The sequence below is a fragment of the Oncorhynchus kisutch genome, linkage group LG20 (assembly GCF_002021735.2).
Source record: "Oncorhynchus kisutch isolate 150728-3 linkage group LG20, Okis_V2, whole genome shotgun sequence".
Lineage (NCBI taxonomy): Eukaryota > Metazoa > Chordata > Actinopteri > Salmoniformes > Salmonidae > Oncorhynchus > Oncorhynchus kisutch.
The window spans coordinates 29,447,692-29,475,546 of record NC_034193.2 but is presented as its reverse complement, the minus strand read 5'-3'; the positions used below and the strand labels follow the sequence as shown (position 1 = coordinate 29,475,546).

General features: G+C 41.1%; 1 protein-coding gene and 1 long non-coding RNA gene across 2 annotated transcripts; one reads left to right on the top strand and one right to left on the bottom strand.

The window, feature by feature from the left end:
- Positions 1-1,008: 1,008 nt before the first annotated feature.
- ppp1cab (protein phosphatase 1, catalytic subunit, alpha isozyme b) lies at positions 1,009-20,770 on the bottom strand. The gene is made up of 7 exons (XM_020453917.2): positions 20,370-20,770; positions 16,336-16,467; positions 15,612-15,842; positions 8,239-8,343; positions 7,576-7,799; positions 2,206-2,340; positions 1,009-1,946 (listed from the first exon to the last, which is right to left on the bottom strand). Exons 1-7 carry the CDS (start codon positions 20,422-20,424, stop codon positions 1,851-1,853), a joined length of 978 nt encoding a protein of 325 aa, XP_020309506.1. The 5' UTR covers positions 20,425-20,770; the 3' UTR covers positions 1,009-1,850.
- On the top strand, positions 20,085-27,718 carry LOC116355396 (uncharacterized). Its single transcript, XR_004204418.1, has 2 exons — positions 20,085-23,780; positions 26,928-27,718. It is a non-coding gene; the product is annotated as an uncharacterized LOC116355396 (long non-coding RNA).
- The last annotated feature ends 137 nt before the right edge of the window (positions 27,719-27,855 follow it).

Here is a 27,855-nt window from a genome sequence, read left to right as displayed (position 1 = left end):
GAATAGAAAAGTACAGTACAGGGAAACTATCGGAAAAGGTTTGATAGGCATCCCGTTTTTCACAGAGCAATGATCATAGAGCATAGTCATATGATGCATTTTTAGGTCTAAACTTAACACTGCTATTTCCTTCACCCCTCACCTTATTGGGGTTGTGAAAGGAAGGCATATTGATGGACAGAGCGCCTTGAAGGACGAGTGTTGATGACAGCAAGACGAATGAAAACAGAGACTGGGAGATACAGGAGAGAAATGTGATATTTGTTTTTATATATAGAATGGAGTGCGAGAGTGATCCACATTTTTTTTGCACGAGTCCACCCAGCAACATGGGATCAATATTATTGAATTACTTAAATGACATTTGCACCTAGTCATTTCTTTGTGGCAGAAGCTTCATGCAGGGGTATAGCAAGCGAAAAGTCAAATTCTACAGCATCAAGTAATGCGTTCTGTTGTTCATTAATGAGTTAATAGTATTACTTGAGATTCTGCCGTAAGCCATTCATTGACAATAACCCTTACTGGGGTGCTTAACCAATGAGAAACGTTGACCATATGAAAGTCCAATGACCCCTCACATTCTACCTCAGCCCACTTCAGTGTGGCAACTCAGAGCGCCACCCTATGGACAGCAAATAGACAACACTTAGTTGGTTGATATGTGACTAAACTATTGGAAGGTATTTCATGGCGAAATGTGAACACGCAGCGCCATGCTTCTCTCATTTGAGGCGCAGAGAATTACAGCCCCAAAGCTGACTGTCATAAAAAGGTCCCTGAACGAAACGTCGCCACAATAAAAAAAACATGTAGAGGTAGTGTGTGCAGGAGTTCTTTAAAAAAAATATATATAATTAAACTGGATTTCATAACAAAAGCACTAGTCCATGTCAGTTTCAAAATCAATTTAGGTTGGTATAGAATGAGGATTAAGAAATGGGATTTAAATTATGAAGCCCCCAGAAGGGGCTTGAAACAGAGCCAGAAAGCCACAGTACAAAAAAAGAGGGGGATAAGGGTATCATTCCTTTTAATATGACAACAAACTGCAGTGGTTAGCAAAGATAAGACAAGCAATGAATGAAGAACTTCATTCAGATTCTTGCTTTATTGGTCAACTTGATGAGACTACAAAACGAATTCACAAAAAATCTCTTTCAAGTAATCAAATCTGTACAAACCTAAATTGTGTGGTTTTTACAGCTCTGGCTCGTATGAATCTGTGAAAAGGGTCATTGTATGTGTGTGCGAGTGGAGGGCATGCTTGCTTTCCTTTGAGACAATTGACACATTTAACCTCTCCTGCTCGAGGATATTCAAATGTCTTTCTTGAAGCGGGAGTAGTCACACGGCACATACACATCTGTTTGATATTTTACAGTACAGGGGACAGGGAAAAAACTAACTAATCCCCCTTTGCACAAACACACCATCTGTTTGCACGAGTTTGCTGCTAAATTCATCAGGTCAGCTGTCTCCCGAACCCAGCTTTTTTCAGTCACAATTACTGTACAGAACGACACTGTGGTTCCATCCTTTCAAATGGGGCAAAGTGGTAAGAGAAGGGGATAGTACAAATCTCTCAAATTTTCGCACATAATGCACACACACGCACACACTTTTTAATGCTCGCTTGCAGACGGAAACACACGCATTCCATGTCTCGTTCTCTCAAACACCCACTCATAGACAATTCATAGCATTACATGTTTTTCTTACGATAAAAAAAGGAAAAAGCCCTGGGTACTGGTTTGATTTCTGGCTGTTTGGTGAAAGAGAGGAAAGAGAGGTAGAGAGGGCAAACATGGTGGGAGTGCAGGTGGAGGCTGAGGGAGGGGCGAGTCATTTCACTTCTTGGCTTTCCTGGGGGGGGTGACAGGACGTCCGGAGCCCATGCCTCCTCCACCCCCATAGAACAGCTTCTTGTCTGCAGGCTTCAGGATCTGGGAAGGTTTGAGAACAAACAAATAAGAGAATTGCATTCAAAATCAAGAAAACCCTATAATACATGCTAACTATATAATACTATAAAAACATTAGTGCAGTTTTAAAATAGTACTATATTGGTCCCAAAAAGGGGAAATGTGTTTACACCAGCTAATACAGACAAGTACCATTACAGACAAAACAAATGACACGCAGACAACGTCCTCAACACAGTACTAAAACTTAAAGATTAGAAAGTTAGTGATATCCCTTTACCTGGAAGGAGCACATGAGGGTCTCGTCCACGCTCATCATGGCTCCGGCGTTGTCAAACTCGCCGCAGTAGTTGGGGGCCGAGAACAGTGTCACTAGCTGCCTCTTCGCAAAGAACTCGTAGCCATCCTCAACCACCTGAGGAACGAAGTAGGGCTGTGTTCAGTAGGCACGAAACGGTATGAAATGGAGTGAAATGAGGAGGTACAATCTGAAATTGACCAATAAATGCAAGTTTTTGTTTTCCATTGCAAAACCAACCCCGGTTTGGAATGGGTTAACAGGGATTGTTGTGATTTTAAGGAACCAAGGTAGCTTTGTCCTTCCTCCTTTAGCTATGTAACACTGTGGACAAGTGTGCAAGGCATTCTAGGCTTATTCACTTTCAAACCACAGAGCCTGTACTAGAGGGAAGTAATTTATTCATATCACAAACAAAACCACTAAACTGTTTTAAGGCCGGGCAGTAAACCTACTGTTGTGTTAAAGGTGTAAGATAAGATCCACACCTTTAACCAAACATACTAGAAGTCGACCGATTAATTGGCATGGCCGATTAATTAGGGCCAATTTCAAGTTTTCACAACAAACGGTAATCAGCATTTTTGGACGCAGCTTATGGCCGATTACATTGCATTCCACGAGGAAACTGCTGACCACCTGTTATGCGAGCGCAGCAAGGATCCAAGGTAAGTTGCTAGCTAGCATTAAACTGATCTTATAAAAAAAACTATCAATCTTCACATAATCACTACTTAACCTAGTAATATCGTCAACTATGTGTAGTTAACTAGCTTGTCCTGCGTTGCATATAATCAATGAGGTACCTGATAATTTATCATCGAATCACAGCCTACTTCGCCAAACGGGAGATGATTTAACAAAGGCACATTCACGAAAAAAAGCACAATCGTTGCACAAATGTACCTAACCATAAACATCTTGACTTTCTTAAAATCAATACACAGAAGTATATATTTTAAACCTGCATATTTAGTTAAGAAATTCATGTTAGCAGGCAATATTAACTAGGGAAATTCTGTCACTTCTCTTGCATTCATTGCAAGCAGAGTCAGTGTATATGCCAGAATTTTACATAATTCTGACATAACATTGAAGGTTGTACAATGTAACAGCAATATTTAGACTTAGGGATGCCACCCGAAATACGGAACAGTTCCTTATTTCACTGAAAGAATAAACGTTTGGTTTTCAAAATTATAGTTTCCGGATTTGACCACAATGACCAAAGGCTCGTATTTATGTGTTTATTATATTATAATTAAGTCTATGATTTGATATTTGATAGAGCAGTCTGAGCGGTGGTAGGCAGCAGCAGGCTCGTAAGCATTCATTCAAACTTTACTGCGTTTGCCAGAGGCTCTTAGCAATGCTTTATTATAGCGCTGTTATTGACTTCAGGCCTATCAACTCCTGAGATTAGGCTGGCAATAAATACTGAAGTGCCTATTAGAACATAAATAGTCAAATGAAAAATAAAATACAAATGGTATAGAGAAAAATAGTCGACGCGTCATAATTCCTATAATAACTGCAACCTAATATTTCTTTACTGGGAATATTGAACCACCAGCTTTCACATGTTCTGAGCAAGGAACTTAAACATGAGCTTTTTTACATGGCACATATTGCACTTTTACTTTCTTCTCCAACACTGTTTTTGCATTATTTAAACCAAATTGAGCATGTTTCATTATTTATTTGAGACTAAATAGATTTTATGTATTATATTAAGTTAAAATAAAAGTGTTCATTGTTCATTCAGTAGTGTTGTAATTGTCATTTAAAAATTAAAATAAATAAAATTATATATACACACACACACAAAAAAAAATACACGTATAAAAAAAAACATGTACACAAAAAAATATATATATCATATATATTTAATATATACACATTAAAAAAAACGTCTGATTAATCTGTATCGGCGTTTTAGGTCCTCCAATAATCGGTATCGGCGTTGAAAAATCATAATCGGTTGACCTCTAAAACATACAACCAAATACTTATCACTAGAGACAAAATATTAAAGGTGGAGCAAGTAGGATTTTCATCCACAAATGTACCCACCCACATTTCGTCACAAAACAGGCCAAGTATCACAATACCACGGGGGGGGGGGGGGGGGGGGGGGGGTAATCGGGAAATTCAGAGTGGAGCGCCCTAGCGCCCTGTTCGCTCTGAATGCTTGTGCCCGTTTTCTAACCGTTATGCAGATGTGCTGCGCAAAAAAACTGTCACTGATATTCCCACTTCTACTCAATACAACACATATTGACTTCACACTGTTCACTTTATTAGTGCGTAGAATGTTTGATTTGCTCATATTTGCAAAGCCTACCTGTGATTTGCCTGGAAGAATGGGAGGAAGGAATATACTGTACATGCATAATGATCTTTATGCCTCATAAACAGACACATCACTCTCTCCAACAAACATATACACACACTGCACAACACTTTAAAAACGTTAGGCACCAAACAGAATCTAAAGGAGAAGCAGAAATAGATTTTGTATACACAGTTAAAGTCGGAAGTTTACATACACTTGGAGTCATTAAAACTCGTTTTTCAACCACTCCACAAATTTCTTGGTAACAAACCATAGTTTTGGCAAGTCGGTTAGGACATCTACTTTGTGCATGACACAAGTCATTTTTCCAGACCTCCACAAGTCTGGTTCAATTTCCAAACGCCTGAAGGTACCACTTTCATCTGTACAAACAATAGTATAAACACCATAGGACCACGCAGCCATCATACCGCTCTGGAAGGATACTAGTTCTGTCTCCTAGAGAGGAACATACTTCAATGCGAAAAGTGCAAATCAATCCCAGAACAACAGCAAAGGACATTGTGAAGATGCTGGAGGAAACAGGTACCAAAGTATCTATATCCACAGTAGAAACGAGTCCTATATCGGCATAACCTGAAAGGCTGCTCAGCAAGGAGAAAGCTACTGCTCCAAAACCACCATAAAAAAAGCCAGACTACGGTTTGCAACTGCACATGGGGACAAAGATGGTACTTTTTGGAGAAATGTCCTCTGGTCTGATCAAACAAAAATTGTTTGGCCATTATGACCATCGTTATGTTTGGAGGAAAAGGGGGAAGCTTGCAAGCCAAAGAACACCATCCCAACCGTGAAGCACGGGGTGGCAGCATCATGTTGTGGGGGTGCTTTGCTGCAGGAGGGACTGAGGCTATTCACAAAATAGATGACATCATGAGGCAGGAAAATGGGGATATATTGAAGCAACATCTCAAGACATCAGTTAAAGCTTGGTCACAAATGGGTCTTCCAAATGGACAATGACCCCACGCATACTTCCAAAGTTGTGGCAAAATGGCTTAAGGACAACAAAGTCAAGGTATTGGAGTGGCCATCACAAAGCCCTGACCTCAATCCAATAGAAAATGTGTGGGCAGAACTGAAAAAGAGTGTGTGCGAGCAAGGTGGCCTAAAAACCTGACTCGGTTTCACAAGCTCTGTCGAGAGGAATGTGCCAAAATTCACCCAACTTATTGTGGGAAGCTTGTGGAAGGCTAACGTTAAACAATTTAAAGGCAATGCTACCAAATACTAATTGAGTGTATGTAAACTTCTGACCCACTGGGAATGTGATGAAATAAACAAATAATTCTCTCTACTATTATTCTGACATTTCACATTCTTAAAATAAAGTGATGATCCTAACCTACCTAAGACAGGCAATTTTTACTAGGATTAAATGTCAGGAGTGGTGAAAAATTTAGTTTAAAATGTATTTGGCTAAGGTGTATGTAAACTTCTGGCTTACATTAGGCCTATATGAATCCTAGCTTTGAGTCTCATGAGTAACAGACCCTTTCCCTTTCTTCCTGTGCCAATCAAATGTTAGAAGGTTGTTAGCAGGCTAGGTAACATGACTGAACAACATTTGTGAACAAACCTATAATTAGCAACACAGGATTAGTTTCAAACGGCCAGTGACATGGTTTGCGAAATGATATCAAATGCGTGCGAAATCGCGCTGGAAGAAAAAAGGTAACTTTGGTAATATGTATCATATTCTTTTTTTTACTGTTTGAGCTAGAAACTCCTTGAACTGAAATTATAAATAAAATTGACTTTATAAACATTTTATAACAGGCCCCAGCTGGTTCTTTAGATCAGAGGGAGCGACAAATTTGGTAGTATTGTTTAGAAACAGCACTACGGTATTCTAAAATGTTAGTATCATAAGCATCATGACATTTTGGTACTGTAATATTACCGTGGTACTGGTATACCGTGCAACACTAATTATAAGAAAAGAGTTTATGATATGATCAGTGAATGCATAATGTAGTTATTTTGTAAGATATTTCTCCCTATTAGCTGAAATCGTATTTTTTCTAAGCTATTTTAGCTGTCACACTCATTGTTCGGTCCTAATCTAGCATAGAATCATGGGAATTTGTTGCACTGAGGTTGTCTCCCTTTCAAGGCATGTGTTGCTAGGCAACCCCCCTGGACTTGCCTGGGCAGGCCTGCTCCCCCAGCGGCCTAAAGCCAGGGTGAGAAACTAGCGCTATGAAACAAAATAAATACTTCACTCTGAACTACAAAACTTTAGACTAGGATTCATGATAGTGTTAGACTTAGCAATGAAAATAAAAATTAAAACGTGATGTTTTATTGGGAATTGCAGCTGTTGGTAAGTAATGAATACGGCAAGCTTCTAAAATGACTTACGGTAATCTTAATTTAAGGACGCATTTTTTCAAGTCTTTTTTAACTCTTATTTTACCAGGTAAGTTGACTGGGAACACATTCTCATTTACAGCAGCGACCTGGGAAATAGTTACAGAGGAGAGGAGATGAATGAGCCAATTGTAAACTAGGGATGATTAGGTGACCGTGATGGTATGAGGGACAGATTTGAAATTTTGCCAGGACAACGGGGTTAATACCCCTACTCTTACGACAAGTGCCATGGGATCTTTAGTGACCACAGAGAGTCAGGACACCTGTTTAACGTCCCTTCCGAAAGACGACACCCTACACAGGGTAATGTCCCCAATCACTGCCCTGGGGCAGTGGGATATATTGTTTTAGACCAGAGGAAAGGGTGCCTCCTACTGGCCCTCCATCACCACTTCCAGCAGCATCTGGTCTCCCATCCAGAGACCAACCAGGACCAACCCTGCTTAGCTTCAGAAACAAGCCAGCAGTGGGATGCAGGGTGGTATGCTGCTGGCATTCTAACAAGTCATCAAATAAGAAGCTGTTCTTAATTGACTTACCTGTATAAATAAAGGTTAAATAAAAACAGTATACCTGCCCGGGATCTTTCTGCTCCCTAAACCCCCTCGGTAGTCACTGACCTGGTGGGCCCTGCAGATGAGGTCCATGTCGTGCTTGTGGAGGAACTTGGTGACCACGTCGGCACCAAAGGTGAAGGAGACGCCACGGTCATTCTCTCCCCAGCCCAGCACATCCTTGTCCGGGTCTGCCCACAGCAAGTCGCATAGCAGGCCCTGGTCAGGCACGTCCGTGGGCCGCATCACCCGCCGCACCTGCTCCATAGACTGGAGATCAGGGGACAGGCCTGGGGGATGGGAGGATATAAAAAAAAAAATTATGAGGTATAGACTGTCGCACGAGAGATAGCTTGGGTGTAAAGCTTGTATAATATAGATTTTTAATATGGCTTTTCAATTACAACCACCTAAAAGATCATTAAAAATAATACCCTTTACGATACTGGAACTAATCTCGGTGATGTCCATTTCTCAGTCTGCCTAAAGCTCATCGGTCATGGTCTGAATGGCAAAAACTACAGCCTACATCCCAGCCTGGCCCTATCCAAAATATGTAATTTTTCTCTCTCTCAGCTGAGTTTTTCCTTTCACTCTTTCTACGCAGTTCATATTCTACAGTTGCAATGGGAGTTCACATGGCACATTATGACAAGGACACAAGGGTATTTCAAAATCAACCGGAAATGTGTGCAGAGGAGCCATTTGATAAATATTACAACTTCATACCTCCATGACAACAAAATATCTTCTCGTCGACGATGGCCGCCACAGGCAGGCAGTTGAAGCAGTCGGTGAAGGTCTTCCACAGCTTGATATTGTACCGCCTCTTACCTACAAGGGGCAATATCTAAATTAAATCTAGGGCGTATTCAGTAAAATGAACAGTTCAGAATGTTGGGAATTGCAACGCAATGAATAGAGATGACGATGCCCAATTCTTCATGACATAAAATAATTTCTGTTATACAAAATGCATTTCTATCTGAACGTTTTGTAATGTGTTCCACCCGTCAAAACTGAACCCTGATCTTCAAAGCTAATTAACCCGGTCTTTGCTTTGTCCCGAAAATCACTCACATAATTTATTGAATTCTTATTTTGCGCTTCGCATAATACATGCTCTGTAAGCAACCAATCAATTGTTTGTCGAACTTTTAAAAAAATGTCAAAGTTCCTCACAAAAACTCAAGAGTTCAGCTTGTTAGCGCAACTTTTATTTAATAATGTTTTATTTGGCCAGTCATGTTGAATTAAAGTCATTATGGCATTGGGGGCATAAGAGTTCAGAATGTTAATACATTTATTCTATATACTGAAGACATGGGACGACTTGAGATCCGTGTGGCAACATCCGATGCCTAACCATGAAAATTCAAGTTAAGTGTATGGAGAATAGGGTTGGGCAGCATCCAGATTTTCATATTGTCATACTGTTCTTCTCTCATCCCGCAATTTACGTTATTATCAGCTTAGTACACACACAAAGAAAAGCCCACGAAGTGCAAAGACAGGCCATCCAGCTCACAAAGTTATACATAAATTAGGTAGGTGCTACCTAATGTCATTTTTGGTGAGTTTGGAACTTTACAAGCGAATGTGAACGAGAGACATTGTGCAAATGAACACATTTTTGACGCATGCTTGTCTGGAGGAAGAACAGTACAGTACTGGCTCTGGAGCAGCATGTGTACACACTGTCTGTGTGGAGTCGCTAGGGCAATGGGCCTGACTGCTCTACTTGGAGAAGATGGGGGAGGAGGCCACGGGCTGAGAAAAAACACAAGGAAAATCAAGAGAGCAGTGGCAGCTGCACAGATAACTCATCCAAAGGGCTTTGAATTCTCAAACACGGCCAAAAGCTAATTCAATATGATGCCTTGTCATCTTATTAATTCAGCCACTTAGATAACAAGCAAGTTAAACTTAGGTGTAGTGTTAACACAGAATTCTTTGTTTTCCACATAGGACAAAATATCAAATAAGAAATATTTTGCGGCTTTTTGTAAACGCAGATCTAAAATTCTTCTTATTGTAATTTCTGCTCTGCATCAATTCTGTCCTTCAGTTGACCTTCTCTACTCGGATGAGTATTCACAAACGAGCGTTCTATCATTAAACAGCGCTCTGACTGATGTGTAGCTACTTTTTTTTGGTGTAGCCAGCCTACTTTTCTCCAGTAAAATGCAAGATTAACATTAAGCAAAACATTTGGAAAGGTAGCTGGCTACATTCTTTCTATAATAAACATTAGAATCCCCCCCCCCCACCTTTATTTAACCAGGTAGGCTAGTTGAGAACAAGTTCTCATTTGCAACTGCGACCTGGCCAAGATAAAGCAAAGCAGTTCGACACAAACAACACAGAGTTACACATGGAATAAACAAACATACAATCAATAATACAGTAAAAAAAAAAAATATATACAGCATGTGCAAAAAAATACCTTGATTTTTCATTGTAAGCTCATTTACATGTGTAAAAAACACTTGACTTTCAATATAAAACACGACCCCTGTCCATATGCAGTCAGTCAGTCGACCTCTCTCAACCTCTGAATGCTCGGCTATGAAAAGCCTGACCGGTTGCACCCTCTATAACCACTGTTTATATTATTTAACCCTGCTGGTTATTTATGAATGTTTGAACAGCTTGAAAAATGATCTGGCCTTTATGGCCATGTACTTTCATAATCTCCAACCAGTTCGGATTTAAGTATAACTTTTGTATGACTGACACCATTAGTGAGTGGTCTAATGCTTTATTATTTTATAATTCCTTCCCTCCGATTTCATATTCATTATATAAATAGGCCCATGTGCACCTTCATCAGATGATCTGCAACATGTCGGCTAAAGAGATTTAATTAATTAATGCATGTGAAAGTTTTTAATATTGTGATCTGTTATCCAACGATGATTATCATCATCATTATTATTAACCCTGCATTATAATTACATAAAAGCCCCTTAGATAGATATTCTGTGTTTTTATTTACAGTAGGGATGGACAGCTGGAGGCATTTTGTTTTTCCACAAGTGTGGTTTTAGAGTAAAACATCGAAAACATTGCAAAGTTCGCCCATTTTGGCCTTTAGGCTACACTTTACAATAGGACAAATCATTGAATTTGATCAAATTCAGTTTAAAAATGTATATGTTAATTAAGTAGTCTTGCTTGTCTCAGAGCAGCGCGAAACGCAGCTGAAATAGTTGACCACATGCTAAGCTATAGCTTCAAATCCTATTATAACAATTGGATGACTTTGGGTGTTCCAGTAAGCAACAATTTGTTGCCTTCACTAGCCTACTTTATTCCAATATTTCTGTCATTCAGTGATATTTATTATGGATCCATCCAGACAATGGATGGACAACAATGCATTTGGTGGACTCGGTAAGAGTCAATTGTCTTATCCCATCGCACAGCCTCGGGAGAGGTGAAGGTCGCGAGCCGTGCGTCCACGAAACACAACACCGCCAAGCAGCACTGCTTCTTGACAGAATGCACGCTTAACCCAGAAGCCAGCCACACCAATGTGTCAGAGGAAACACGTCCACCTGGTGACCGTATCAGAGTGCACGCATCTGGCGTGCCACAGGAGTCGCTACAGCGCGATGGGACATGGACATCCCAGCCGACAAAACCCTCCCCTAACCCGGACAACACTGGGCCAATTGTGCGTCGTCTCATGGGTCTCCCGGTCACAGCCAGCACGGGTATCGAACCAGCATCTGTAGCAACACAGATTGCACTGCGATGCAGTGTCTTAGACTGCTGCGCCACACAGGAGGCCCCATCGACAAAATGTTGTGTTGATCAATTGCCTTGGACAAAGTATCAAAATACTAAAACACTACTTAAACAGGACTATTAAACAATTTAATTTAAAATGTTTATTTTATGATCACAGAAAAATAAATTATGAAATGCTAATTATATAAAGCAGCCCATGTAATCATATGCCAGAGAGTAGCCACAATCGGCCCAGGCACCAACTAACAGATTTGGGCCAGATAACTCACACCGGAATAAGCCTGAGCTCAATCTCCGCATCCTAGCCGTAAGTAATACTGCCAGACTCGTACCACATGACTTCTGACTCTCAGCTGAGTGCCCTGACTCTCAGCCGGAATTGGCCCAGATCCAGTGTGCTAGCTGGGGATGGACTCACTGATGGTTGAAGATGATGAGCGATTGGCAAAAGCATCACTCTAATCACAGTCAGAAGACAGTTGAAGAAACTTGAGTGAACATATGGAAAGGCTCTTTTGGAAGACATTTTTATTTTTTTATGTTTTATATTTTTATTTATTTAACATTAACCATGTGTTTGTTCTCTTGTTTGTTTTGTACTGTTCTGTAGTTGACCCAATGATTCATTTGACAAAGAACTTTGCGTAGTGCCGGCCAAGGCATGGATCAAAGCTGGCGAGACATTCAATTACATCATTAATAGATATGCTGGACTCTATGTCAGAGAGGTTTTTTTGGAACCACATTATGTCTATTGTCCTGCTAATAGCCCTTGTGAAAACATGTTTTCAAAAGGCCTCCATGGCCGACAGAAGTTGCTTACTTTTTCCCTCTTCCACTCATTCTCATAGTCATTTGTTTTGGTTTGTATTGCAAATGAGGGCATAAACTGGTTCAATATCCCAGCAGAGTAAGTAGACATTTATGTAGTAAAATTAAGGTTAAATAAAAATAAAAGACCAACACTTTTAACTGCACATTACTCAACACTAGCTAGACTCATGTCATCTACGGTAGGCCTACAGTATACAGTGGGGGGAAATGTATTTAGTCAGCCACCAATTGTGCAAGTTCTCCCACTTAAAAGGTGAGGCCAGTCATTTATCATAGGTACACTTCAACTATGACAGACAAAATGAGAAAAAAAAATCCAGAAAATCTTATTGTAGGATTTTTAATGAATTTATTTGCAAATTATGGTGGAAAATAAGTATTTGGTGACCTACAAACAAGCAAGATTTCTGTCTCTCTGCCTCTGTCCTCCACTCGTTACCTGTATTAATGGCACCTTTTTGAACTTGTTATCAGTATAAATGACACCTGTCCACAACCTCAAACAGTCACACTCCAAACTCCACTATGGCCAAGACCAAAGAGCTGTCAAAGGACAACAGAAACAAAATTGTAGACCTGCACCAGGCTGGGAAGACTGAATCTACAATAGGTAAGCAGCTTGGTTTGAAGAAATCAACTGTGGGAGCAATTATTAGGAAATGGAAGACATACAAGTCCACTGATAATCTCCCTCGATCTGGGGCTCCACGCAAGATCTCACCCCGTGGGGTCAAAATGATCACAAGAATGGTGAGCAAAAATCCCAGAACCACACGGGGGGACCTAGTGAATGACCTGCAGAGAGCTGGGACCAAAGTAACAAAGCCTACCATCAGTAACACAATACGCCGCCAGGGACTCAAATCCTGCAGTGCCAGACGTGTCCCCCTGCTTAAGCCAGTACATGTCCAGGCCTGTCTGAAGTTTGCTAGAGAGCATTTGGATGATCCAGAAGAAGATTGGGAGAATGTCATATGGTCAGATGAAATCAAAATATAACTTTTTGGTAAAAACTCAACTCGTCGTGTTTGGAGGACAAAGAATGCTGAGTTGCATCCAAAGAACACCATACCTACTGTGAAGGCCCCACATGGGGGTGGAAACATCATGCTTTGGGGCTGTTTTTCTGCAAAGGGACCAGGATGACTGATCTGTGTAAAGGAAAGAATGGATGGGGCCATGTATCGTGAGATTTTTTGTGAAATCCTCCTTCCATCAGCAAGGGCATTGAAGATGAAACGTGGCTGGGTCTTTCAGCATGACAATGATCCCAAACACACCGCCCGGGCAACGAAGGAGTGGCTTCGTAAGAAGCATTTCAAGGTCCTGGAGTGACCTAACCAGTCTCCAGATCTCAACCCCATAAAACATCTTTGGAGTGAGTTTAAAGTCCGTGTTCCCCAGCAACAGCCCAAAAACATTGCTCTAGAGGAGATCTGCATGGAGGAATGGGCCAAAATACCAGCAACAGTGTGTGAAAACCTTGTGAAGACTTACAGAAAATGTTTGACCTCTGTCATTGCCAACAAAGGGTATATAAGAAAGTATTGATATAAACTTTTGTTATTGACCAAATACTTATTTTCCACCATAATTTGCAAATAAATTCATAAAAAATCCTACAGTGTGATTTTCTGGATTTTTCCCCCTCATTTTGTCTGTTATAGTTGAAATGTACCTATGATGAAAATTACAGGCCCTCTCATCTTTTTAAGTGGGAGAACTTGCACAATTGGTGGCTGACTAAATAATTTTTTGCCCCACTGTATCTAAAAATATTTTTTTCATCTCACATTGTAGATCTCCTGATTTAAACCCGATCGAACTTGTTGCAACTAAAATGTAGTTGAAATAAACATCTGCATGTTTGCCTGGCATGGATTGTGCCTCCATCTTGACGCTCTGCCAATGATGCGACTCTCCGCCAAAAGTTGCATTTAGAGGATTCTAAATTAATATACAAAAGGGGAATTTTTCATTAGATATTCTCACAGACCAGATTTGCCATAAGGGGCTTTTATATAATTTTAATGCAGGGTTAATAAAATTAATAGCTTTATAAATAAGGATGCATTATGAAAGGAAAACGTCATGCACAAGAGACGGTGCTATACATTTACATTTATTACAATTTTCTTTAACCAATTTTGGTCTTTATCCTCTCTAGGGTAGGGGGCAGCATTTGGAATTTTGGATGAAAAGCATGCTCAAATTAAACAGCCTGCTACTCGGGCCCAGAAGATATGATATGCATAGATTTAATTTGGATAGAAAACACTCTAAAGTTTCCAAAACTGTTAAAATAGTGTCTGAGTCTAACAGAACTGATTTAGCAGGTGAAAACCTGAGAAAAATCCATTCAGGAAGTAGTTTTTTTTGTGGTTTTGTAGTTTTCTATTCAATGCCATTACAGTATCCATTGACTTAGGACTACATTTGCAGTTCCTATGCCTTCCACTAGATGTCAACAGTCTTTAGAAATCGTTTCAGGCTTGTATTCTTATAAATGAGGGAGTAAGACCAGTCTGAACGAGTGGATCCTAACGTGTCGCAGAGCTTTTTCAGGCGCATGTGCATTTCTTGTTTACCTTTTATATTGACGACGTTATTGTCCGGTCAAAATATTATAGATCATTTAGGGTAAAAAAACAACCTGAGGATGGAATATAAACATTGTTTGACATGTTTCTATGAACTTTACGGAATTTCTTGAACATGGGGTGAGACATTCTTACTAATTTGTAAATAAACCCAGTTTGTTATTTAGAATGATTTATTTCTGTTTTTAAGAGGGAGAGAAACCAAAAGAACACCGTGCCTTTTTTCTGGAAAATCACCAGTCCACACGTCAAGTGAAATTCCCCCAAGTTCTCTCTTAACTCCAGGACCACCTTATACAGGACTCTAGCGGCAGAGGAGAGACTCAGACTGAAAACGCCTCCATTAATTACCACAGTTTAGACTACCGATAGTTCAGGGTTCTAACTCCCCTTGTGATAGTGTGGTGCAATGACAGAATACCACAAACGGTCAAAGCATAAACTTGCAACTTTTAAAGAAAGAACCACTGTATTTACAAACACGTGAATGGCTCAAATGTTCATAATGTAAGTTAATGTTACTGGTGAAATGACGAAAGCGATCTGCTTTATCCCCTAACGCATTGCAAAGTTGACTGCAGGTATTTCCTTAAAAAGTAGCTACAAATATAAACATTTATGGAAAAACTTCAAATAAATAGCTTCAACGGTAAAAATAATAATAATAAAAACACGCCGTGGCTATTTCCAAATACAGTATACCACCCAAGCCTGATAGAGAAGTCAGAATACCGCTCATGCTGTAGTGCTTACAATTATCCTTGTGTACTCACATTTTTTATATGCATTTACTGTGTGTGTGCCCATGACTGTTATGCTCATTTATGAAGCCTCATGTGGATGCAGGTGCTCTTTCGTATTTTTTTTTATGTCTGTCTGTGTTATGCATCTGTCCAAGCCCCAACAACTCACACTCATCGTAGAAGCCGTATATTCTGTTGATGGAGGCACACTCGTGGTTGCCCCTCAGCAGAAAGAAATTCTCTGGGTATTTGACCTTGTAGGCCAGCAGCAGGCAGATTGTCTCCAATGACTGCTTTCCTCGGTCCACATAGTCCCCCAAGAACAGGTAGTTGCTCTCCGGGGGGAAGCCTCCGTACTCAAATAGTCTCAGCAGGTCGTAGTACTGACCGTGGACGTCACCTGTGAGTGGGCAGAGTTGACCATGGTGTGTAAGGTCACAAGATAGTTACAGGAAAATGTTTGTTCAGGTTGTTACTGTATTGATGTTTGTGCTCAAAACAGAGAGGGGACTAAAATAGGCTGTTGGGCACCGTCACCCACAACAAAATGCTTCAGTTAAATTAGCTAGTAGGCCTAGTATTATTTTTTTCAGTGTTCATTGTAATGATTCCTTTCTGTCGAGTGTTGGTAAACAGATAGAGAATTTCCTAATTGCCATAGTCTACATATGGTGCTGGCAGCACTTCACTTTTCTACACTTTCTTCTCTTATTGCTAAGGAGCATGTCTTCTGTTCCTGAGCCATCTCCTGTCTTTACACTTTGTATAGCTGATGTTAATGGTGATGATGATTAATCGATTTCCCTTCTTGGAACTAACAAAGTTCTACTACTTTGATGAACAACATTTGAGGCACCTGTTTCCCAACCCCAGAAATTACAACTTGGCCTCACCACAAATCTTGAGTGGCGCCTCGAGTTCGAGCAGTATTGGCTGGCTGAGGAAGATCTCCCGGGACTTGAGGCAGAGGCCACGAATCTCGTTCTCCGTCAGCTGCACATTTTTGCCAGGTCGGGAGCCCTTCACTGGACAGGAGACAAGGACAAAGTGAATACTTGTTCATACACAACACTGTGCCTCATGTGGAGCGAGATAACTGTGTAGCTGTTTTCAACTGACTTTTCAGCAGCCGTGAATATCAAAGCAACTCGACAAAATCTTGAGGGAATCCTATGAATCGGAAAAGGATATTCATATGATAGGTAAGATATACAAAAACTTGCAGAAAGCCTATCCAACTGACAACTTCTTAGGAAAAAAAAGAAACTAGTGAACCCAATACTTAAAAATAACTGATATTGGCACAAGATGGGGGAATTTTGGAACATAACTAATAAAATTACAGTTAACAAAAATGTAGGCTTAATCCAGTTCAAATGTATAGAATTTATTATACAAGACACAAAATTCACAAATTATATAGCACAACGACAGAGTCATGTCTTAAGTGTAAAACTAACAATGACTCAATAATCCATGCCTTCTGGGAATGCTATGAAGTCCAAAAGGTATGGGTGGAGTTAGAAAGTTTGCTGTCAGAAGTATTACAATGTAAATGTACTTTTAATCTGTCTGTCTGCATATTTCAAGACATGTCATGAAGGTGCAGTAAGGTACCTGATGTGTTGGACGATACTCTTCTCGTCAGTTATATTGAAATAAATTATACTTAAACTGGAAATCAACCAATCCTCCATTGTTAAGACAATGGAAAAATCATAGGGTAGCCTAGTGGTTAGAGCGTTGGACTAGTAACCGGAAGGTCGCAAGTTCAAACCCCCGAGCTGACAAGGTACAAATCTGTCGTTCTGCCCCTGAACAGGCAGTTAACCCACTGTTCCTAGGCAGTCATTGAAAATAAGAATTTGTTCTTAACTGACTTGCCTAGTTAAATAAAAGGTAAAATAAAAAAATATGATTCATTATCTAATTATTGAAAGAGTGTGGGCGACGGAGAAGACCAAAATGGTGCAATTTGTGGTGGAGAGTAGTGCAGGTACTGGGGATAGGGGTGAGGTCTGTAGGTTGTCCTTTTTGTATTGTTTGAATTAAAAAAAAAAATATTTAACAAAAAATGTACTTAATTTGCTTTCTGGCTTTCGAAACATATGGCCCTTATCTTTCATCAGTGAGAAGGAATCCTTCAAATAAAAGACACTTACTGTAGCAGTTTTTCCCAGATCCATACAGCTATAGGTGCCTCCATCCGACTGGACTAAACATCCCAAGTTAAGCTTACATAAAGGTATTCGGAGCAAGCTAGATAGCTATTTAGCACAGGTGGTCGTGTCTGTCTTCAGTCTGTTTTCCATAAACAAGCACTTAACATGAAGATATGGCTGTGTGGGAACAATAACCCTAACCTAGAAAAAGGCGCATATCAATTTAACCTTTTGTTTTCTGAAAATTATTGCTGATATGAAATAGAGGTTGACTGATTAATCGGAATGGCCGGTTAATTAGGGCCGATTTCAAGTTTTCATAACAATCGGAAATTGGTATTTTTGGACACCGATTTGGCAATTTTTTTTATTTAAATGTTTTATTTTACACCTTTATTTAACTAGGCAAGTCAGTTAAGAACACGTTCTTATTTTCAATGATAACCCACCCTTCCTAGGCTAACTGCCTTGTTCAGCGGCAGAATGACAGATTTTTACCTTGTCAGCTCGGGGATTCAATCTTGCAACCTTACAGTTAACTAGTCCAACCCTCTAACCACCTGCCACGCATTGCACTCCACGAGGAGCCTACCTGTTACGTGAATGCAGTAAGAAGCAACGGTAAGTTGCTAGCTAGCATTAAACTTATCTTATAAAAAACAATCATATTCACTAGTTAAACTAGTAATATCATCAACCATGTGTAGTTATCTAGCATGTCCTGCATTGCATATAATCGATGCGGTGCGCATTCACGGAAAAAGGACTATCGTTGCTCCAACATGTACCTAACCATAAACATCAATGCCTTTCTTAAAATCAATACACAGAAGTATATATTTTGAAACCTGCATATTTAGCTAAAAGAAATCCAAGTTAGCAGTCAATATTAACCAGGTAAAATTGTGTCACTTCTCTTGCGTTCAATGCACAGAGTCAGGATAATAATAATAATTATTATGCAATAATAATAAACGTTTTGTTTTCGAAATGATAGTTTCCGGATTCAACCATATTAATGGCCAAAGGCTCGTATTTCTGTGTGTTATTATGTTATAATTAAGTCTATGATTTGATAGAGCAGTCTGAGCGGTGGTAGACAGCAGCAGGCTCGTATGCATTCATTCAAACAGCACTTTCGTTCATTTTGCCAGCAGCTCTTCGTTGTGCTTCAAGCATTGCGCTGTTTATGACTTCAAGCCTATCAACTCCCGAGATTAGGCTGGTGTAATCGATGTGAAATGGCTAGATAGTTAGCGGGGTGCACGCTAATAGCGTTTCAAACGTCACTCGCTTCAAGACTTGGAGTAGTTGTTCCACTTGCTCTGCATGGGTAACGCTGCTTCGAGGGTGGCTGTTGTTGATGTGTTCCTGGTTCGAGCCCAGGTAGGAGCGAGGAGAGGGACGGAAGCTATACTGTTACACTGGCAATAGTAAAGTGCCTATAAGAACATCCAATAGTCAAAGGTTAATGAAATACAAATGGTATAGAGAGAAATAGTCCTATAAATACTATATTAACTACAACCTAAAACCTCTTAACCTTGAATATTGAATTCTCATGTTAAAAGGAACCACCAGCTTTCATATGTTCTCATGTTCTGAGCATGAAATGAAATGTTAGCTTTTTTTTTTACATGGCACATATTGCACTTGAACTTTCTTCTCCAACACTTTGTTTTTGCATTATTTAAACCAAATGTAACATGTTTCATTATTTATTTGAGGCTAAATTGATTTTTATTGATGTATTATATTAAGTTAAAATAAGTGTTCATTCATTATTGTTATTATTACAAATAAATAAATAAGCAGATTAATCGGTATAAGCTTTTTTTTTGTCCTCCAATAAAATCGGTATCGGCGTTGAAAAATCATAGTCGGTCGACCTCTAATATGAAATAGAAGGTCCTTATGCTTCCAAAACCATACTGCAAGAGATGCGTCTTAATGTTCAGAATGAGCGTTGGGACTCATAACAAAACCCCCCTGTAAAGAAGACACCTTCGTCCAATGAATTATACGTAATGTAACGTAACTGTGAGTTATGTTCAAGGGTTAGCCAACTACCTATCCAGATAAAAGGTGTCTGCATACTAAGTTCGGTTTGCTCTTAGCACAACACAATATATTAATTCAATGATTTGTCAAAGGACAAAAGTACATGTGTTAACGTGTTTTTGAACATTTCAAGAACATTTGAACTTAAATAAAAATTATACTTTGAGGAAAATTTTGACATTTTTAAAAAATGTTTCTCACATAATAACATTTGTAAGTATGCATTAAGGTGTCTGGAATATAATAAATATGGTAAAAACAAAAGTTAGACATTAATAAAAGCATTACTATATCTTCCCAAATATTTTTTACAATGGTGGGGCGTGGTAACTTCAAAACAGCGCCCCGTCAGGCTTCTATTGTATTTTAATGAAACAGGCAGGGAGCAGGCCTCGAACCCTCAACCTTTTTGCCCAAAGTCCAGCGCGCTATCGACTGTGCCCCAAAAGCATGCTCAAGCGGCAGTCGATATCCGCGCTTATAAACCAAGGGTCGTTACAATATAAATAATTTGCTCGATCAGACGAAAAAGAAAAAAATCGCTTACACCAAAAATAACAAAAACGTCACAAAATGTCGTCATAATATATGCGCGACCTGTTTCGACTGGGAAGCATACGGTGAGCTTTAGTCGTTGATGCTAGCTAGCCTGTGAAGTTGCTAGTTCACCACAAAAAAAAGTGGGGAAAAAGAGCTGTTCTTACCTTCCAGAAGTCGCTGTATGATGGAGTCGATGTTTAATTTATCGGCTTCTGCCATAATATTCCTGTGATAATTTTTCCGTTTAAAATAATATTTAAAAAAATGTAGCAGGCTTGTTAACTAGGTGTGCTAGTTTAATCAGCTAATGTTAGCCCGCTAACCTTGCGCCAGATTATGCCTTAATAGTTGAAGTTGGGGGGGAAACTTTAATGGATTTCCCCGAAGAATATTTGAACAAAACGCTTTAATTATCGACTTTTCATACCGGTTTAGATTTCACCGAGTTATATTTCAATTTGTTTCACCTTCAACTGGATAGCACCCAGCCCTCAACAAAAGGACCGCTGAGAAGCGAGCAAGAATAACGAAGTACTTCCGGGTTACGATTTTTTTTGGACGCTTCAGAATAGAGGTCCTATCCTGAACACGTTGTAAATGAATAATTACAGCGACATTTGTGGAAAATGTGCACAAAAAGCGTTCTGTTATATACAAGTTATGATACAAAGAATTAGATCAACAGTGTTTTGTCTGTACACAATTTACTGCACATTGTTGCCGCAATGAGCACTTCTAGTTTCCAAATCCAGAGTTAACACCCCCAGATGCTGCTAATTTTGAAGCAATCAGGGCAATCAGTTTAAATCCATTCCGTTGTTCAAATTGTACGAACATATTGGACCATACACAATTTCCTGTACAAACAGGTAAACACGCTTGGCACACCTGTATTAGGGGAGTTCATCCCATTCTCTGCAAATCCTCTAAAGCTCTGTCAAGTTGGATGGTGAGTGTTGCTGCACAGCTATTTTCAGGTCTCTCTGGCTGGGCCACTCAAGGACATTCAGAGACTTGTCCCGAAGCCCCTCCTGCATTGTCTTGGCTGTGTGCTTAGGGTCCTTGTCCTGTTGGAAGGTGAACCTTCGCCACAGTCTGAGGTCCTGAGCGCTCTGGAGCAGGTTTTCATCAAGGATCTCTGTACTTTGCTCCGTTCATCTTTGCCTCGATCCTCACTAGTCTCCCAGTCCTTGCCCCTGAAAAACTTCCCCACAGCATGATGCTGCCACCACCATGCTTCACCGTAGGGATGGTGCCAGGTTTCCTCCAGACGTGACACTTGGCATTCAGGCCAAAGAGTTCAATCTTAGTTTCATCAGACCAGAGAATCTTGTTTCTCATGGTCTGAGAGTCTTGAGGTTTTACTGAGGAATGGCTTCCGTCTGGCCACTCTACCATAAAGGCCTGATTGGTGGAATGCTGCAGAGATGGATGTCCTTCTGGAAGGTTCTCCCATCTCCACAGAGGAACTCTAGAGCTCTGTCAGAGTGACCATCAGGTTCTTTGTCACCTCCCTGACCAAGGCCCTTTTCCCCCGATTGCTCAAATTGGCCCAGGCGGCCAGCTCTAGGAAGAGTCTTGGTAGTTCCAAACATCTTCCATTTAAGAATGATGGAGGCCACTGTGTTGTTGGGGACCTTCAATGCTGCAGAAATGTTTTGGTACCCTTCCCCAGATCTGTGCCTTGACACAATTCTGTCTTGGAGCTCAACAAACAAATCCTTCGACCTCATGGCTTGGTTTTTGCTCTGACGTGCACTGACAACTGCGGGACCTTAAATAGACAGGTGTGTGCCTTTCCAAATCATGTCCAATCAAATGAATTTACCACGGGTGAACTCCAATCAAGTTGTAGAAACATCTCAATGATGATCAATGGAAACAGGATGCACGTAAGCTCAATTTCAAGTCTCATAGCAAAGGGTCTGAAAACATATATAAATAAGGTATTTCTGTTTTTAATATTTTATACATTAGGAAAAAAGCGAAAAACCTGTTTTCGCTTTGTCATTGTGAGGTATTGTGTGTATATTGATGATAATATATATTTTTAAATATATTTTAGAATAAGGCTGCAACGTAACAAAATGTGGAAAAAGGGAAGGGGTCTTAATACTTTCCGAATGCACTGTATATTTTCAAAGAAGTCATTATTATTTGGCCCATACCGGTTAATTAGCCAGATATGTTTTTGGTCCAATAGTATATTTAAAATGATCAATTTTCCTTGAGGATCGTTTAGCACAGTTTGCACAATCGTATCAAAATTGTTGTTAATTAATATAATCACCCCTTTTGAGTTTCTTTGCCTATGAAAAATATATATTTTTTTCTCTTTTAGCCAGGTAAAAATGTATATTTTTTGTGATCTGTTAAGCCATAACAGTTGTAGCTGGTTATATTTATTTTCCCACCACAACCAATGTTTGTAAACTTATTTGACCTTTTCTGCTGCTTTTGAGACACTGTTCGATCCCTCCTTGGGGCACTTACTGTTAAGTAAATAAAACGCTAAACAATCACAAAACAGCAACTATTTGTCACTATGTATTATTATACTAATATGTATTCATTATAGAATTGTCAGTTATTGATGAGCTTCAGCTCCAGATGACAAACTCCATGGGAGTGTGTGTGCATGTTGTATTTTCTTTTTCCTTGTCAGCCACCATCTCTCCTAACCATGACCTCTCCACCAACTGTGAGTAAGCACAACTGCACATGTTCATTGTGGGAAATGGATAACACAATCTGTAGGCCTAAATATCTCCAATCCTAAAATAAAACGGAGCATACATATAAAAACAAGTAGTTACAATATATTGACATATTTACATACATCGTGTGTGTGAGAGACTGTATATATTTTATTTTTTATTGTTAGCCACCCATCTCTGCTTTTCTGCTTCATAAAAAGCTGAGGTCTGGAACTCCTTCCAGGTCATCTCTCTCTCTCCATTTCTTGGCCTTGGTTGCCTGATGACTCACCCTGAATTTTAATCGCTACATACATTCATTGTGGAGAACAAAAGATGTGGGATGGGTAGCCAGGGAATGGCTTTGGTACATAAAAATATCTAATAAATCAAACTGTTGCTTTAACTGTGAATGTACTTTATTGCACACAATCCTCAAATAAAATGGAACATACATAAAATAAACAATGTATTTACATTGGGTCTAATGTGGGGTTTTCTCTTAGAGTGAGGCCTGTTTTTCAACTCAGAAAAATTACACAATAGTCTTATACAATATTAACAGTCACACTTTTATTGGATAGATATTTAGAGTAATTATGTAGATATTGATAATGGATATGTAGTCGTAGATATCTCCAATCCTAATATAAAATGGAACATACATAAAATAAACAAGTAATTACAATTTATTTACATTGGGGATAATGTGTGTGTGACAGAGACAGAGAGTGTGTGTGCATGTTGTGTTTTATTTTTCCTTGTCAACCACCCATCTCTACTTTGTCTTGCCAGGCCCAGTGTATGCACTTCTGTGTGAGGCTGTCGGGCAGTGGTGGAGTGCATGGCAAATCTGAAAGAGAGATGCACAAAGTGACAGTAAGTAATCAGCTCAACAACATGTCTGTGTGCACATCTGTTGGTGAGAGTGAGCATATGTAATATAATTCTGAATAACCTGTATCCATCGGGGAATCCTCAAAAGTTTCTCCATCCACGTCCAGTGTAGTGGGAACTGGTACAGCCGGTAAATTAAATACCACAGCGGAGGTTGCTGTCGCTTCTCGGCCTTTTGGCTCAGATCAAGTGTAGTTACTTTGACAGTGCTGCACTTGATCGAAGAAGTGATCGCAGGCCGGAGGGCGCCCGGGAAAATTGTGCTGTTTTGCAACTCCCCCCCCCCCCTACTGTTTTGTGTTGTCTGCTAGCTGGAGTGGCTTTCTGGCTTGTTGGCCTGCTAGCTTTAGCTTGGCCTGCTAGCCTCCTGGCCATTTAGGCGTGGCAGGCTTTGTTTGTTTGTTTGGTTGACTGTATTTCCTTTGTTCCCCTTGTCCCCATCCACCTTGTACCTTTAGTTTATCCCCCAAATTGCCTTTTGTCTCAGTTCCTTGTTGTTTTGCGTTGTCAATTGGGGGACTTTTGCTGGCCGGCCTGCTAGCTGGTTAGCCTAGCCTGGTCTGCTGGTGAGGCTTGCTAGCTTTCTCGGCCCCCAAGTTTGGCAGGTGTTGTTGGTCAGTGTATCCCCTTTTGTTATCCCCTTATTTCCCTCTTACCTCAATTATTTTGTTTGTTCGTCTTACCCCCTAGTTTGTCCCCCCTTTTTGGTTTGTGTGCTTTGTTTGTTTTTGTTGTGAGGCCTCTTGGCTTGTGGGCCTGCTAGCTGGTAAGCTTAGCCTGGCCTGCTGGTGTGGCCTGCTAGCTTCCTAGCCTTTGTTTAGTTTGTGTGGTTTCTTTTTTGTCTCTCCCTTTTGTGCCCTTCCCCTTTGTGGAAAAAAATATTTAAAAAATTCCCCTCCTTGTTACCCTTCCCTTTGTTAATAAGATTAGCTTTGTGCTGTGCTAGATAGTTTGTTGTGTGCCCCGTGGTGCTGGTAGGCCCTGTTTAGCTAGCCTAGCTGAGCCTGCTAGCTCCCTCGGTTGTTCCACCCCCCCCCTTTTTCACTGGTGTTGGGTTTAAAGGGAGTGGGCTTCCATCATGTCAGCAGCACAGGCTGGCATGAGGAGGCACCATGCAGTGCACCTCTTCTTAAAGGAGAAGGGAGGAAAAAACAAGAGAGTTATCCCGATTGGATTTCTCCAGAAAATTCCTCCAAAAAGAACTCGGTTTCCATCCCACGCAGGTAAACTGCATCTTAGCCCTCGCCTATGGGAAAGGCTTCGATGTCAGTTTTGCCAATGCCAGCTTCCTGGAGGAGTTCTGGGGGAAACTCCAGAACGCCCTGAACACCCAGGGGTCCCTCACAGCAATGTTTGAGGTGACCAAGCTGACGGATAATAGCATTAAAACCGTTATTATCCGTATGTACAATGAAACCGGACAGCCGGAGGACGTTGCAGTATGGCTGGGCAGGTACTGCAACGTGAAGGGACCCTTGGTCCAGGTGAAGGATCCCGATGGGACCTGGACAGGGACCTGGAGGGTCCCTGTCCAGCAAAGGGAGGACCCTGGGGCTATGGTGGGTTGAAAGCCATCCCATCCACCATAGTCCTCAGAGGGAACAGGGGCCATGTTCACTACCAGGACCAGCCCAAGCTGTGCCGTTAGTGTGGTGAACATGGCCACCTTGCAGACGCCTGTCAAAAGGTTGTCTGCATGAAGTGGCAGGAGGTGGGCCACCGCTACGAGGAGTGCACGAACGGAAGGTCTGTGGCGAGTGGTCCCACCTCATCCTCGGCTTCCCTTCCTCCTGGGTCAATAAGGCCAGGGCTGGAAGGAGGGAGTGGGCGGCTGCGGACCGGGCTTTCGAGCGCCAGGTGGTTGGAACGGCAGTTGCCGAGGAGGTGGTTGTGGAGCCGGTGGTGGAGGAGGTAGTTATGGAGCTGGTGGTGGCTGTAGTGGAGGGTGCGGAAGGTACAGTGGTGGAAGAAGTGGGAGGAGAGGACCCCCCCCCCCCCCCCCCCCTGCCCCTGCCCCAGACTAATGTGACCTCTGAAGGAGAAAGGGCCGAGAAAGACGGTTCTGGAGAGATTTTTAGCGAGAGCTCCCCAAGTGGGTCAGACATTATAGGGACGGTGTCGGAAAGCACCATGGAGACGGTGTCAGGAGATACGGGAGAAGGGGGGGAGATTCTGGAGGAACACCTCCCCCCACGAAAAAGAAATGCTAAGGAGCTCTCCGACCCCAAACAGGGTGATGAGAAAAAAGAAAAGGTGGAATGGGAGAGCTCCCAGGGGGAGGAAGAACCTAGAACATTCCCCTCCAACTCCCCCAATTAAGTCTCCTTTTTAAGTCCAGTTTTAACCTCCTCTCCCTTCCAACCCACTTTACCCCAGAGGGAGAGAGAGAAATTACCAGAAAAGTAACCCCCTTTTAACTGTTCAAATGCCTTTTATTTTAGCACTGTTTTTACTCACCCCTTTTATGGCTTTTAAAATCACCACTATAAACGTGAGGAGTGTAAAAACAGCAATGAGAGCACAGTCAGTTTTATCCTTTTTTAGAAAGGTTTAACTCAGATGTGTTTTTATTACAGGAGTGTGGTCTACCCTTTTTATCCTCTTACAGCAAATGGGAGGATAAGTGGCAGCATGGGCCCTCCATTTGGAGTGGTTCCAATTTTAACAAGAATGATGGTGTTGCCATTTTAATCAAGACCCCACGGGTGGTGGTGAGGGGGGGCACGGTGGTGGTAGGCGGGCGTGCTCTTCTAGCAAATTGCACTTTCATGGGGAGGGATTTTAATGTGCTAAATGTGTATGGTTTTAACGACAAACATGACCGGTGCGCACTTTTAGAAGACCTGCAGTCCCACATGCTAGGGAGGGATCCTCTAGTGGTGGGTGGAGTTTTTAACTGTGTTTTAAGTAGAGCAGACAGGTGAGGATTTTAAGGTAGATAGGTCAAGTGTTTATTGCAAGGTTTGTGCAGGGAATTTAAACTGACTGACTGTTTTAAAACCCTGATTCCAAGAGAGGAGGGCTACACCTGGACCAGTGGTGACGGCACCAGAGCCTCTCGCATTGACTATTTGTTTACCCAGGACTGTCCCCCAACTGATGCTAGAATAACCCCTGCTTTCTTCTCAGATCACGTAATGCTGACGTGCACCCTTTCACTAACTTCGGGTGTGACTGTGGGAAGAGGGCCCTGGAAATTGAACTGCTCCCTTTTAGAAGATGATAGAGTAGCTATTCCATTGAAGGCCTTCACCAAGTTCTGGCCCACCCTCACGTGCTTGAAGGAAGCACTGTGGTCCTCCCGTAACCTGCTGGTAGCGAAACAAGTAGACACCACCCCCCAGGCAGTGGCCATGGTAGCCACGGAAGCCCTGGGGTGGTACGGAAGGAAGGGGGCCTCGACCCCAGGTGAAGGGTCCCCCACACCACCCTAGGTCCCGGCGGCCACGGCCTGACAGCGCTGCAGCACCTAGGGCGATGCGCCTAGGGGAGGGATCTCCTCTGGGCCCCGAAGGACGGGACAATGATTGATTCGGGAGAGCAGGAGGAGGCTAGTTTGATAAGGACTCACCCCACTCCTGAACAAAGGATCAAAGACAGCCTTTTAACAAAGTGACTTTTTAACATGTTTCTCATGTCTTAAAAAGGTTTTACCTTTGCTAAATCATTTGTACACATTTTAAATGGCTTTTACAGATTTGAGGTTTTTACAATGAAAAGTACTTTTACTCATGGTTGTTCTTATTGGTTTTAACAACATGTACTTTTTAACTAATTTAAATGTAACCTTCAAATGCAGTGTTTTATGCTTTATTGCCATTTTTATGTGTATGAAATGATGTAAAAAATGTATGAGCTGTTTTTAAAGGAAATGTGACAATAAAAACGTTAAAATTAAAATAAATAAAAAGCTTTCTGAAGTTCGCTTGATAAGTGTAATATCTTGCGTGGAAGTGTACTCTCTGGCTGTTTGCATCCTGGAACTGCTGGCCACATGGCCAGCCCCTCTTGATTGCTCCACTTGCTGTACACGGTTGATCTGTATCTTCTGCCAGTG

Coding starts and splice junctions, on each gene's coding strand:
- ppp1cab (XM_020453917.2), bottom strand. CDS start 20,424: ATGGCAGAAGCCGATAAATTAAACATCGACTCCATCATACAGCGACTT. Junction 16,468..20,369: donor CATACAGCGACTTCTGGAAG/GTAAGAACAGCT, acceptor TCTCCTGTCCAG/TGAAGGGCTCCCGACCTGGC. Junction 1,947..2,205: donor CCCTCATGTGCTCCTTCCAG/GTAAAGGGATAT, acceptor AAACCTTCCCAG/ATCCTGAAGCCTGCAGACAA.